General features: G+C 30.6%; 1 protein-coding gene across 2 annotated transcripts; it reads right to left on the bottom strand.

The window, feature by feature from the left end:
* Nucleotides 1–3845: 3845 nt before the first annotated feature.
* LOC106457093 (ragulator complex protein LAMTOR1-like) lies at nucleotides 3846–13551 on the bottom strand. 2 transcript variants are annotated; one of them, XM_013916476.2, is made up of 5 exons: nucleotides 13316–13551; nucleotides 10811–10881; nucleotides 8928–9014; nucleotides 8269–8470; nucleotides 3846–5318 (listed from the first exon to the last, which is right to left on the bottom strand). In XM_013916476.2, the coding sequence occupies exons 1-5, from the start codon at nucleotides 13355–13357 to the stop codon at nucleotides 5226–5228; spliced, it is 495 nt and encodes a 164-aa protein (XP_013771930.2). In that variant the 5' UTR covers nucleotides 13358–13551; the 3' UTR covers nucleotides 3846–5225. The 2 variants fall into 2 exon arrangements, with proteins under 2 accessions (XP_013771930.2, XP_022238614.1); XM_022382906.1 differs by lacking the exon at nucleotides 3846–5318 and adding an exon at nucleotides 6112–6466.
* Nucleotides 13552–14992: the final 1441 nt, after the last annotated feature.

The raw sequence follows: 14992 nt of genomic DNA, 5'->3' as shown, positions 1-14992 counted from the left end.
TTTTTGTTTTGTTTTTTTCATGTCTTGTGGAACAACACTCATTCAAAAATGAATCATTGTTTGCAATAATGTGATGGTAACAGAGATCGCCAAAGAAAATTCTAAGACGAAAATACATTGTTGTCTGAATGTACCAGCGATTAAGTTTTATACGCATAACTGTTTTTAGCATTTCCATAGAAACGCCAATAACATGGACTCTTACGTGCGAAGTTTATTCTGGATAGTTAAGAGGTCTTTGAATCATCACATAATGAGTTGTTGCATTTTACATCGCTACTAGATTTTACTTTTTCGGAATCCAAAATTTACTTCACTTTTAACAACGTGGATCATTTAATTTATTAAAGACAACTACCATGTTCTCAGAACTATTATCTAAGCCTGAAATAAAAACTTTAATAGCGATATTAATATTGTTAGAATTGTGGGTTATTAGGGGTATACTATGCTTTTTTTGCTTTAGACAGTTAAAGAAAAAACTGCATGAAAAACGGCAAAGCGAATCGAAAGAAGATTTTTCCGAAACCTCAAATCAGGTTCTTTTGCCCAAGATCACAACTAACATTTCTAAACATCCTGTGGTAAACACAGCGCATTGTTTGAGTAATGAAAGTAACAACTTAACGATGAAGAATAGTAATACACCTTCTTTACAAATGTCTTCTGAAAGACCCGAGATGGCACTTTTAACATCATTCATCAAAACCCAAAATCTAAAATTTTCAGAAAACAAGAACGATTCTATTCTTTTTGCCTCGGAGAGTGAACAAATGATAATTTTTGATCTGGATAGAGATCCTCTAGACTATGAAGGTAGAAAAAAGTGGCAATTTACTTTCTGATAAACGTCTTAGTTACTTATTCAACATAGTCGAACAAAAAAGTTATTCTCTTACATAATTCTAACGGAATACAAACCAAAATCTATTTAAACAAAGAAATATCATTGAAATCTGATAATCGCAATCAAGACGTTTCATTCATTCATAAAGCGTAAAACATGACAGTAATTCAATTGAATTAAGGTACTTTAAAATATTAATTGAATATGTAAAGTGTGAGACCAGATACTTTATTTTATGAGACATAATTGAATAATGCTCCAATGTTCATGAATATTTAAAATTATAAAAAAGAGAAAAATCCGTTTAAAATTCTACATATTAAGTTACCTACGTTATGAGCCTCAAACAAGTTCATAAATATTTGTGTATTGATTCATTAGGCAGCAGTACTATTAAAGCATGTAAGTAGGACTACATTTTAAATTTGGATATCGTAATTCAACTCAAAATCAGGATAAAAAGTTTGACCAGAAAAAATAATGTAATGATATAGTTTTTTGCTGTTAAGCGCAAAGGTACACAATGAACTATTTGTGCTGTGCTCACTACAGGTATCGAAACTCGATTTTAGAGTTATTAGTCTTGTGACTTACCGCTGAACGCAATGATATAATAGCTATTTATTAACGTTTTTTTTTTTTAATTTCTGCTTTAAGGCTACTTTTCAGAACAAATTTGCAGTTTTTACAACTGCTACTTTTTGTACAAACGTACAAGAATTTGCAGTAACAAAGCAGTCATAATTCTTTTCCGTTTCATTTATTTTACTTTATTATAACATCCCTGTAAACTACAAGCCTCACTAACCGACACATTTAGAGAGACGTGAGGTCTGGCTCTACGTGTAATAACAGTTGAGCTTTATTGTTGTTGTTTAAAATTATGTATCTCAAACAGCATTAACTTTTTGTACATAGCCTTAACAGCATATGAACGGATTAAAATAACAATAGCTAATTCATCATTTATGCAACATGTTATATTTATAGATCATATGCAGGGTGTTAATTATTCCGGGCGGATAAGCAAATCTATTCTTTGCTTTCAAATTAACATTAGGTAAACTTATAGATATTATTTTAGAAAATGATGCTTATTTTGATTTTTTGCTAATAATTTTAAATCCTAACTAATTACTGTTGTAGTATATCTTTCCATGTGAAAATATTTAACACCATATTTCATGCATGACTTTTTAATTTTCATCAAGATATTTGCATACTATTTAAACACTCCAGAAAAGCAAAAGCTATTGCTTGGAACTGTAAAAATTATAAATTAATAAAACTTGTGTGGAATTTTCTAAATAGTTTTCAATGGATTTAATGATCCCACAACTGTCTAGTTTAAGATGTTTAGCATGTATTCCAGAATTGCATCACTTTGCTGGTACAATTCCTATACTTGCACCTATAGTAAACCTGGAGTGAATATTGTAGATTCAATATTCAATTATAGGAAGAAAATATTTTCCATCATGTCCAGTGACTATGTTGTTGACATTAGTGTCTTAACTTATGCTGGGTCATTCAGTGCTTCTCTTAGGACACACAGATCCTATGTTGAAATTTAGTTGAATGGATGACATTTTGAAAGTCTTCTGCCTTCAGGTGGAATATTTTTGAAACATTGTTCTCTCAACTTTTATTTCAATCAACAGGCAGTTGCCATCCATTCAACTCAATTTCATCATGAATACTGTGCCTAAACAATCTAACAAAGAAGATCCTATGTTTTTAAGTTGCTTATTTCATCACTTGAGTATATTGTTGATAATGCCTACACACAATACTTGTTCAAGTTACAGCTGAAAAAGAGTACACTTGAATTCCATGTGTGTGTGTGTGTGTGTGTGTGTGTGTGTGTTGAAAAGTCATTGTCTTGTGACTGTGGAATATCAGGGTATCAAAATGATATCATGTGGTGCTACTTGTTTACAAAATCTTGAATGATTAAAGCTGAAACTAGCAAAATTGAATACAAGTTGAGGGTTTTTAGGTTAAAATGTACTTTACCCCTTGTTTATCTTTATTCTAAAACTACATTTTGCAGTGTATAATCATTGTTAGATATAGCTGAACAGCTGTGAATTTATCCTTTCCATAAATGGTGTAAAATATATCTTTATTCAGATTTAAGTTTTTAAAATTTTTATGTAGATGTTTTACAAGTAATATAACATTCTTGTTAACTGAAAGTGAACATTTATTATTCATTTTCCTAAGGTAAGGTAGTATATGTCAGCAATTTGAAGCTTATTTTACTTTGACCATTTCTTCCCCCTCCCACACTCATGAAAATGGATGATACAGATGCTTGTACAAATTGGTATGAGTTAGCATTTTTTCTTTTTTACTCCCCCATAAATGTTATTTGGAACAACAATTTGTTTCTGGTATGCCACACATTAATGTTTTTCTCTGAATTTGAACAGTAAATCAGTTTTTGTCTCTTGTCCCATGCAGATAAGTAAAAAGCTCTCCAGACTCAGCAGCTAATTTGAGTTCAAATACTTAAGCCAGCCAGTGGATAAAAAGACAAACAATCATTATCAATAAAGGTTTCATTCCAGTTGCTCATTTGTGTTGATTTCTTTCCCTTATAATTTGAGTTTGAAATTCTTTACAATAAATTTCTGGAATCTGCTTTCTTGCAGATACTTTTAAGCTTATCTGTTGGATATCAGTGTACTTTAATGAAACAGATATTGTACAGTTATATTCCAGAATATTATTAAAGACAATATTAACAAAACAAACTATTAACTATCCTAATTTTGTTATTTGTATATTTAGCATATCTATGAAAATGCTCGTACAGGTTGAGAAAACTAGAAATTACAAAACTAAAAACAGAAAAATAAAATAAGGCATCTGGAGGACATAACTAAACATGGATCAGGATTACTAATTAAATAAATCCATTTAATAAGTCTTCTGCACACAGTAAAAAGTATCTTGTACACTTCATTTACAGAAGAAAAATTGAGCATATAATTTTGTGATAAAATACTCATAAAAGTCAAGCACAAGCAGACTTTTAATGCAAATAAATTTAAACTTGAAGTTTATTTATTTTTATTTATAAAACCTCAATGTACTTATTTGTGCTCATTTTTACTCTATTACTTTTAATTGCCATGTTCCCAGAGCATAGAAACTGAAAATAAAATATTTAAAAATACATATGTTAACTATTATCTTAAAGTGTAAACTGAAATGGAAAGACAGACATAGAAAAACGATGAAAAGTGAGTGAATGAGACAAGAAATCAACTTGGCACAGAATACAGTATTCATTATTTAATGAGTTTATTTCTTAATGTAAGAATACTGGAGAAAAAATAATTAGGGTAGAAATAATATAAACGAGTAAAAAACATTAGTGGTTAACCAAAAAAAGACCAACTATTTCAATAGTACAAAGACTTAATAAAAATATCTGTACTTTGGTATGTACATTGAGAGTGAAAGGTTTCATTTCTGCTTTTTATTTTGATTTAAAAAAAAGAACAATGAAATCATATACAATATCTATGAATGGGAGACAACCTTAGAAATACAAAATGCCTGTAATAAATATTAAATCTATTGTGAACACCACAAATGTGTATGATTACAGGAGAGAATACTTTCAGCTTTACTTCACATAAACAGGCCAGCAGCTTATGTTAGATTAGTTGAAAGCTGATAAGCTAATCCCAGGTTTTAAATAAGATGATTGATCATGCAAAAACATTATCTTCGAAGTAAACAATCTTTTGTACATTTGGAATGTTACATACATTGTACATCTTCTCTTGCAAGGTATATAATATTGCTGGTTGCAACTACATGAACTGTTATTAAACACATTATGCTACTTTCTTTTACCATTGTTATTCTTTAAGTTTAATAACTCAACAGTAGTTTTAAGACACTTTCAATAAACATACATAACTTGTCTTAATTACTTGTTATTCGTCTTACACGTGTCTTGTAAGTAAGCTTTATGATACTAAATGAGAACTATTTTGTAATGAATGTTTGGGATTTTACATTCTCATGGAGATCTTCCCAAATCCTTTCTTCACTAATAGTTTCATAAGCTCAATAACATTTGAAGTTCAGTATGTTAGATATTAAAGGCACACAACTAAAAATAAATCAAATATTTGGTGTTCTAGTACTTGAAATAAGCTATGTAAATTATAACAGGTTTCTAACATACAACACTTCGTACAGAACTAGTTTTGTTAGCACCGCTCAAAAATGTTGCAAAACATTCATCAAGTGCCATTTGGAATAACTTGATGATGAATGTTCAATTATACCATACTTATTTGCTTATTTCCATCAAAGAATAATGGCCATTTGATCAAAAACTGTTAGACCAATTTCAATGAATTTCAAACTGAACCACAAGCTCTTCCTTATGTTCAACCTTGATTTCTTGGAGAGCATTCAACACATTTTCACAAGTATTATTCAGCTACAAAAAATATATATATATATTATTAACAAGTGATGTATTATACAAAATTTTAAGTAATTTTTACCATGCATACAATTACTAGTGAACGGTAACATAGATACAAAACATTGGAAAATAGAATAGTAAATTAAAAAAAAAATTCTAAAACATGTGATTTACCAGCCTTTATATGACAGAATATTTAATAAGAATGATAGTCTTATAAACCACAAGATAATCATCACAAAATAAAGAATGGAACATTAGATATGTTCCAATAAATAAAATATAAAATTCATATATTATTGTTCAATTCACTGAAGCCAAAGCCTTCACTTTTTTAAACAAACAAAGCAAATGCATTTCTTCAGTCTACAAAAGATTTTATTGCTACACAAACAATGCTGAGGAAGAAGTGGATTCACCATAGTTCTTGAGGTTTATAGCAAAAATAATAATAATAATAACTTAAATCATTTCCACTATTTTTTTTTAAATTCATCCCTAGATGATGAGGTAAAGATAGATTCATGTATGTGAATTTAATTAAAACAAAACAAATACACCAGTCATCTGTTTAATTCAGAGTTGCAATATTATTTAGTGTGAAAGACAAATTAATTATTTATCAGCCCATTTCTCTTTCCCTAGATATATGAAAGTGATATTAACGAGAATAAACCTGTATAAAGAATGGATCTTTCAAGATTATGTATGATTAATAAAAATGAAGTAGTAATTGTTATTTTTAACTTATGTGGCAGAAATTTGACTGTTGCCTAACTTAGGGATGCTAAAATAATTACTGTTCTAATGCAATATTTATTTATTTATTATATATATATATATTATTTTTTTTTATTCATAACTACCATATAGAAAATCACACAGTGGTATCTCAAATCCTTGGAATTAAATATTTATTCAAATCCAACAGCCAGATAGAAAAACATTACACAAACAAAATAGTTAAATTAAATTAGGCATAATTTACAGATGTACATATGCTGGGGGTATGGGGGGGGTTGCTATTTGGCATCTTATGCAACACATAAGCTGAACCTAAGCAGCAACATCAGAGACCCTAATGGTTCAAGTCATCCCTGGTGAACAGTGGAAATGGCTATCACTACTAGATGTACTTCTGCAGGGTGCCCAAAAGAAAGCTATTTCAAGAGTAAATAAAACCAAAATTTAGTGTAACAAATATTTTTCTTTCTTGCTTTTGAAGTTCATATGTCATGCTCTGTTTTAACCTACACAGTGCATAATTCTTCTTGCAATTCATGGCATGTGAAAATTTCACAGATGTCTTGACAGTACAAATTGCAACGTTAAGCACCCCTCATGTTATGCCATTTTAGTGTTTACTGACTGACTGACAGACAGACAACTCAGTACTGCATAATGGTGTGAGTGGTTAAGATAGGTGACCCCTCCAGGCAGCCTTCAGCCCCTTTTCAGGAAAATTATATTGCTCAAACACGCATAGATGACAGTGCAAAGCATGTTCACAGGCACATTGTAGCTTTAATCTACTAATCCATAGTATAGCATAACTACTAGGCCATACCCAGAGAGAAATCTGTTAAAAAGGATTCACAAAGAATAGAAATGTACAGATTATCAGGATATAATCTTTACATGCAGGCAGTATGAAGTTAAATCCAAGTTCGAAACAGGTGTAAATGCTTAGTCAATGATATCCAATACATGAACTACTGGAAACTGTTTGTAAACAATTTAAGGTTTAGGTACAAACTGTGGACTAGGAATGAAAAATGACTTCCCATTTCCATTGGAAATAGTATACACAAAAATGTGGAGTATACAAAACAGTGATAATATAGTGAGTATTTTTCACTCTGTAGCTGTACCCCATTATCCTACTTGTAGCTGCAAACAAAAAATGGTAGCTTGGGTTTTTTAGGGTTTTTGTAAGTAAGAGAATCTCCTTCTGCTTTCTTTTCATTTTACTTCACAAGCAGAGATTGTAAATAATGATTAATTTCATTAACAGTACATCCCATTGCTGTTGTATGAACCCCATGTCAACAAATACCTCACACACCAGGACACATTTAAGTAGTCATGTTTTGCTGATAGAACTAGTTTTTGCTTGTTTTGTTTTATATATGTGATGCCCAATGTTTACAGTGTAATATATACATGTAAATCTATATAAATAATAGTACTATCTTTTGTCTGTCCATGTACCTACTTCACAGGGTGTGGATGGAACATCACCAAGATTGGTATGGAGGTTTATTAGGTCCATGCAGGGGTACAAACAAATTTTTAGTTTTGCATTTTGTGGTTTTTAGGGGCATTTTTTATCACTACTTTCCTCGCCATTGATGAATCTTCACCAAATTTGGCATGATGGTTTGTTGGGTCCATGCGGAGATATATGCAAAGTTGAGGTTTCACATTTTTATTTTGCAGTTACGGGTATTTTTGCATTTTTTACAATTACATATAAGGGAAACAACTTTATGTCCTATGATAACCTTTCATTAATCATGAATTTACATAATTTCCATCCAGTGGGATGGGTACCCCAGCTAGTATATACCACACACACACACACACACACACACATTTGTGTATGTGTGTGGTTCTATCTTTATCACAGATACTTTGATGTAACATCAAATAATACAACTTACTTATGTTAATGTTTCTTTGCATACATAACATTTTAGTTAACAACATTATATCCTATAACATTATAACAAATGAACCTAATACTTAAGTTAACGTTGATTAAATACCATTGGTGCTAGCTGCAACTTAATAATCTAACTCGTGCTGATGATCAAAAGAGAATGTCAGACATAATAAAGCTTGTGTTTGCTTCTTACCAGTAAGATAAAATTAATCTTAGAAATGAAAACGTATACAAGAAATCAATAAAATGCAAAAACAAACATTTAATCTTTCAAATATCAAAACCACCCTGCCTTACCAATTTCAGATCACTCCAAGGTATAGGAATGATTGCAAGACCCTTTTCTGGAGCTGGAAGGTCAACTAACACAAATGGCCTTTTTTGAAGATATGTATATGCCAAAGCAGTAGTTGCAATTTTATGACTATATTCATGAGCTCTATCTAAGTACTCCTGCTGTTCCAGTTGGGAATTCATATGCGATATATCAATCAAATTTCTGAAATATGTCATATTTCATTATATATTACATTACTGTACACACTCGTTTCCACATACAGAAGGTATTTAACTTTAAAATTAGCTTTTAGCTTTAGAAAACAAACAGCAACAAAATTGACAATTTTGATGTATTGGGGGTATTTGTATACATACAATATATACCATTGCAAGTTACGACAAACAGTACATGAGGGATTCCAGAATCCACTAGACATCGCATAAAAACTGGCTTATCAGGACAGAAATGGGGATAGAATACAAAACTAAAAACATGATAAAATGTATATACAAGTTATTTATGTAAGTATGCATTTGTATCTATATATATCAGGATTTATATAAATTTTTAATGTTATTACATGGAAATTCAAAATTCATTATACTTAATTTTTTAGCAATAATTAGTGTGTTACATCTAGTCTCAGATTAGAAAGTTTCAAGAAATAAATACTTACGCTTCTACGTAACGTAAAATTCTATTATGTGCTGCTTCCTCAGCTTTCTTACTAAGTGGATAAGATATTCTTCTTCTATAATCTTCACTAAAAAACAAAATTAATAATAGCCTGCAGTTACTACATAAGTTGGCATAAATGAGCATGGCACTACAGCCAACATTAAAAAAAGTCTAGCCAGACTATAATCTAAACTTTTTGCTTTGGTTACTTAAAAATAGTCTATACCAGCAAATTGAACTATTAATATTAGCTTCTCATAGTTGTTCCCCCCCCCCTTTTTTAATGGAATAAAGTTACAATAAGTGAAAAAAAAAAAAAACAACTTGAAAGTTATCTTTTCTAAAATAATCTTTTTTTTTCTTAATAGATAATCATGCAAAATGTAATACTAAAAATATAGAGATGCTTATTCTGTCACAACTACACACACCAAACTACTTACACTTAGCTGATCCCTTGGCTACTTAGTTTGTTACACCTAAGAGTAATCATAGTAGAAAACAGCTATAGCAAGACACCCTAAGTGCTACACTGCACTTAAGTATTTTGAAGTCGCTTCATTACTTTTACCAGTTTCCACAGTCAAAATAAAATCTATAGTAGATGGATTAACACTCCACAAGAATCAAGCAGATAAAAAAAAATCTGCTTTACAAGGAAATTTTTATACAAAGAATTGATATAATATTTAACAAGATCTTTGTTCCAAATGAAACCTTATGAGAAAAAGTTTGCTATTCTTTCAAAATTTATTTCGTTGATATCACCATAATAATGGAGAAAACTGTTACAGGAGTGTTTTTCATTAGTTGTGACTTGTGATTTTAACACAAGTTTTTAATACTGAAAAGTACAATATCATGTATTTGGAGAAAGATAATCTACAATATACTGAAGATGAAACAAATTTAGGTGTGACTGATACTTATAAGCATTTGTTGAGTGTTAGGATAAGGTACACAAAATCAGAAATAACAGGATAAAGATGATTTTTTAAAATTTATTAAAAGTTTTATTCAAATTTTGAGCATGTTACTTTTTCTTCGTATAAAGTTCTTACTAGGCCTTTTTACGTTAGTGTACAAAGCAAAACTGCTAGAATAATTCTAAGTTTAGAAAACTATGGAGTTTTCTCTATGATAGGAAAATCTGTAGAAGACTTGATTCAATAGTTCAATGTAGTGAGAGGTAAAGGTGCATGCTAGAAGAATAACAACACTGGCTAATAGCCTAGGCTTCCCTCCTGCTACATACATGCCTGAAATCCTTGTTGCAGCACTTGTGTTGTGCAGTCCAAGGTAGCATGGGTGCCCCAGACTCAACTAAATAACCTTCAGATCCTGAGACAAACACTTAACACTCAGGCTACCACAACACCTACAGGGGAGCATCCGGTTTTCTTTTAGGTAGGATAACATTGGAAACGAGTATGGGAATTTCAAACGTCCTAGTTCTAGCTTTGGTACTTTAGATGTAGATACCTCTTCCAACAAAACTACTTTACCCTGTGGGTGATCAATCTGTGGAAGAATCTGTCAGAGGAACCATTACGTCGTCAGCTTAAGTTCTTTCAGAGTTTCAAAACTTAGTTGGAGGCATTTCTGGAAGAATGTAATATATTCAAACATTTTTTTTTAATTATTATTTTTTACAGTTTTTGGAAAGTTTAGAAGTGACCATGACCTGTGTGTTTTTGAATTTCTTGATTAATAAAATACTTTTCTTACTATACTTACATTCAAAGCCATATTTTCATTTCCAGAAAGAATTTAAGGAAACTACTAATACTAAAGTCTGTGAAGCTCTCTATCTCAGAATTAATCACATGTAGCTGTAATTTTATTTTTTTTTTAATTGGAAAACAATAACAACTGCAATACCTAGTAGGTCTACTTGAAGAGCTGCTCACAGGGTTACCCAATAGTGTTGTTCTTTCATTTGGCTCTCCATCCTGGAAAAAGAAAATATATTAATAATCAATAAACATTTACACAAGTTAGTTACCAGCAAAATACAAATAGTATTATGACTTCTAATGAACTATAAAAGTTGATAAGACTAAAACAAGCATTTGTTACTGTCAGGTATTTTCTTGAAAGTCATTTTCAAGGCTTCACTCAAAAAAGCTCACTCTTGGAAGTCCAGAACTTAATTTCAATTAACTCTAGAATTATTAATAGTATTCATATGGACCTCGGTGACTTCTTACACTTTTTAAACCATTTATATAACAAATTGCTTGTGGATCCATGACTTTGTTGGTTAGAAAACCCTAGTAGTACAAGAACCAAGAAAAAAAAAATATTGAATTTAACTCCTCTAATTAATTATGGGAATCCCTATTTACATAGAAAATGAGTAATTTCACATAAACTTTTTGATCGGATATTTATACCAAAATGTTGTAACAAGTAAAAACAAAATTACTTAAGATAATTAATATGTCAACTCCTAACAATTTACAGTATAAAAACAACTTGGTAATTTGAGGGTTCAAACCACTCCCTCTCTCACTGATGGCACAGACATTGGGAGATTGTATTTGCTATTTGACAGACTATTTGTTCAGGGTAAACTTTTGCATTAGTGAAATAAATGAATGACACTATAAGCCACTTCTGCTGGTTAAGTCAGCTGGAGAGTAAAATTAAAGAACATATAATACAGAATTTCTAGATCTTCTACTGTTCTTATAATGATACAAAAGAATTATACACATATTAGCAGGGTGAATAGTCATACCTATATTATGGGTCCCTTTTTCCAACTATTACCATTTTATGATAAAATTATCATATTGGCAAATTGTACACAAACATCTCCACATTTAATGCAAATGACATGAAAATTTACATTTTAGCTATGATATTTTGTGGGATTACTTGATTGAGGTATTTATAGCAGATGTTTTTTGTTTTCTTTAAAAAGCTTATGATAGGTCTTCCTGAATCAAGTTAAATTTAACTAGGAAATGGAATAGATGCATTATAAACATAAAATTACATCTAAACATGTGGTACTCTGAAACAGAAATTATCATAATCATGAACTGAAGATTTCCTATTTGGATTTGTAATTATCATTAAACTTATTTTCCTCATAATTGTTGATCACATTAAAAAAAACAACCAATTTACATGACAAGCACACAAATTAGGCTTTAAACTGTGAAAAACAATCTACAATGATCACATGGTTGACAATATTTTCAACATAACATTCAAGCAACTAAATACACAACATCTAAAGCCCATGTAAAAATTGAAGTAATTATATGTACTAGCATAAAATACCCAAGCTCTGCTACAAGGTTCAAATGTCTCCTCATAATTCACAAAAGCCCAGATATACTGATCAAGCTCCTCTGTTATCTCTTATTAGTTCTATAGCTACCATAAAGAGGACATGTAGCCAAAAAAATCCTATTAGGACACCCTCTCCCATGGTATCCAAGCATACCAAAGTCTGGTCTCACTAGCTTGTGCATGGGGTATGAACGATTTCAAATATACCACTCCCCAGGATCCTGGGTTCAGGGCTTGATCAAAACACATTGCCTTTTATCTTCTTCCGACTGTAAAAATATTGGAAAATGTAAAGATAGGCTGCTAGAATGATAACTGGTTTCACTTTTAAAAAATCAATTTACAAGCAAAAACTGTTTGATTTAGGTGTTTATTGTTCAAAAGTTTGACCAGTTAAAAAATGTCTAGTCCATAAGATAACATGAAGCTATCTTACATTTAGCAAATCATTTGAAATTTAACATCATGCACTTTTGCCAACTGTGCATTACAACTTACACTTTCAACAGAAATAGGTAGATGGATGTCAAAGACTACACACGATCTGGTTTTGTGTGCTTGTTTTGTTGGATAATGGGTAACCTTGATGGTGAAACTATTTTTCATCTATTCTGATTATGTATACATATTCTATTATATTTCTTTGCAACTACTTTTAGTTTAAACTACAACTTACACCACGTTCTTTTTGTTTTTAATTTCTCAAATCACATGGAATGTAATATCTATAATACTACATCTTAATAATATTAAACATCTTGATTTTTGTTGCTACTATAATATTTAGTACTGGTATCTACGATTCACTAGTTAAAATCGATTTTATTTTTAACTACCAACCCAGTACCATAAAAATTAATACAAAAATACAGCATTCATTGGCTAAATTGTAAATAACTTTTCTATACACTAACAGTAATAATACATGTTGTTCGGGGTCATATGTCGCATAGCAAATATCAATCAAACATTTAACACCCTTTGATTTGCAACTACATATTAAATGTTGATAGTAGTAAAGTCTGATATTATTCTTCCAGTTTCATTTAACTTTTAATTTAAAGTATTTTGGAAACATACCTGCGAGTTTTTATCGTCATCGCTGCTGAAACAGCAACCCATCTTCCAACCTGTAATACTAATAATGTAATTTTATAAAACGTTGGCGTCTCTAACTGAAATTATTACCCTTCAAAAACTTTTCCGATTTTAAAAAGAAATTCTTTTGTACATAAATGGTATAATAAGAAAGAATATTTACCACCTTAACTAACTGTATGTGTTACACCTAACAACTTCAAATACTCTATTCCAGACCGATAGACTCTTGCCAAATGTCATGTGACTGTATTTTGCATGTTTCTCTAAGTAGGATTTTTGCATAGTTTTTGGAGTCAAAAACTATTTATCAGTCTTTCGGATAATTATTATTATTTAGTGTTTGTACAAAGGGAAACAGAATATTAAATAAAATACTAAATATTAATTAGTATCTTTTTCTTCTGCAAATACCTATGAAGATGTGTTTGTACAAACGGAAACAAACTATTAAATAAATACTACAGATTAATTAGTATATTTTTTCTTCGACAAATATCCTATGAAGATTTCGAACTATCTATATTATTATAAATTATGAAACTTAAGTAGGATATTCAGCACTTTTATAATAAAACTAATTCATTTTTAAGCTTAGGTCATTTTTGAATCAACAGGTTTCATGCTGATGTTTTATATCACATGCTTCTTACTAAGTAAATTATACCTTTCAGATAATAAATGTCTAAAAAAATAACATTCTACACTTGTCTTTCATTTTTTACATTCCCACAAAATTGCCACACAGCAATATTGTTGTAAGCTATATTTTCAATGTTTTACTTTAGATTGGTTTGAATTTCGCGCAAAACTACACGAGGGCTATCTACGCTAGCCGTCCCTAATATGGTAGTGAAAGACTAGAGGGAAGGCAGCTAGTCATCACTACCCACCGTCAACTCTTGGGCTATCTTTTTTACCAAGTGGGATTAGTGGGATTGATCATCACATTATTACGTCCCCACAGCTGGAAGGCCGAGCATGTTTGATGGGACAAGGATTCGAACACGCGGCCCTCAGGTTGAGAGATAAGGGCCCTAACCACCTGGCCATGCCGGGACTTTACTTTAGATTTTTTCTAAATATTGCATGGCGTTAGATCAAGTAAATTTAACTAATCTGTAATACTTACGTGGACTGAGCTTTGAATTATTTTCTCCTAATCATTTAAAAGAATCCACCCAATAGTTTCAACACTGACATCAAAGGTGAGGTTATTTTGGTGAAAGTAAAATAAAACATTGAGTGAATATCAATTTTCGTGATAACTCACGAGGCGATATCAGAGATTTATTTGAGTTGATGAAACAATTAAAATAGGGTCAAGAAGAAATGGATGGAAAGTTAAAAGAAGAACAAGACGAAAGAGACTGAAAATTAAAAGAACGAGGTAAAAAAAAATATTATAAGGAGAAATCGTTTGAAAAATAAAAGAAGATGTAGAGGTAAGAGATTGGAATTTAAAGAAGAATTAAAAGAAAGAGACATACTATTTAGAGAAGAATTGAAATAAAAAATAAATCTGATTGAAAACAAAATTAATGAAGCTGTTGGAGATGTGCAGAGATATTACCAGAATAGGAATTATTAAGCTCAGAAAAGCTATAATAACAAAACTGTGATGACAAAACCGAAGAAGAACAAAAAGAAATCAATGAC

Source organism: Limulus polyphemus, unplaced genomic scaffold (assembly GCF_000517525.1).
Source record: "Limulus polyphemus unplaced genomic scaffold, Limulus_polyphemus-2.1.2 Scaffold291, whole genome shotgun sequence".
Lineage (NCBI taxonomy): Eukaryota > Metazoa > Arthropoda > Merostomata > Xiphosura > Limulidae > Limulus > Limulus polyphemus.
Note: the sequence above shows the minus strand (reverse complement) of the source record. Positions and strands in the feature narration are given on the sequence as shown.

Bases quoted from the DNA above. Each gene is read 5' to 3' on its own strand.
- LOC106457093 (XM_013916476.2), bottom strand. From the start codon at position 13,357: ATGGGTTGCTGTTTCAGCAGCGATGACGATAAAAACTCGCAG. The intron at 9,015-10,810 runs GTATTGCAGTTG...TTTGTTTTTTAG, and splicing joins TCTTCAAGTAGACCTACTAG to TGAAGATTATAGAAGAAGAA. The intron at 8,471-8,927 runs GTAAGTATTTAT...GACATATTTCAG, and splicing joins ATTTTACGTTACGTAGAAGC to AAATTTGATTGATATATCGC.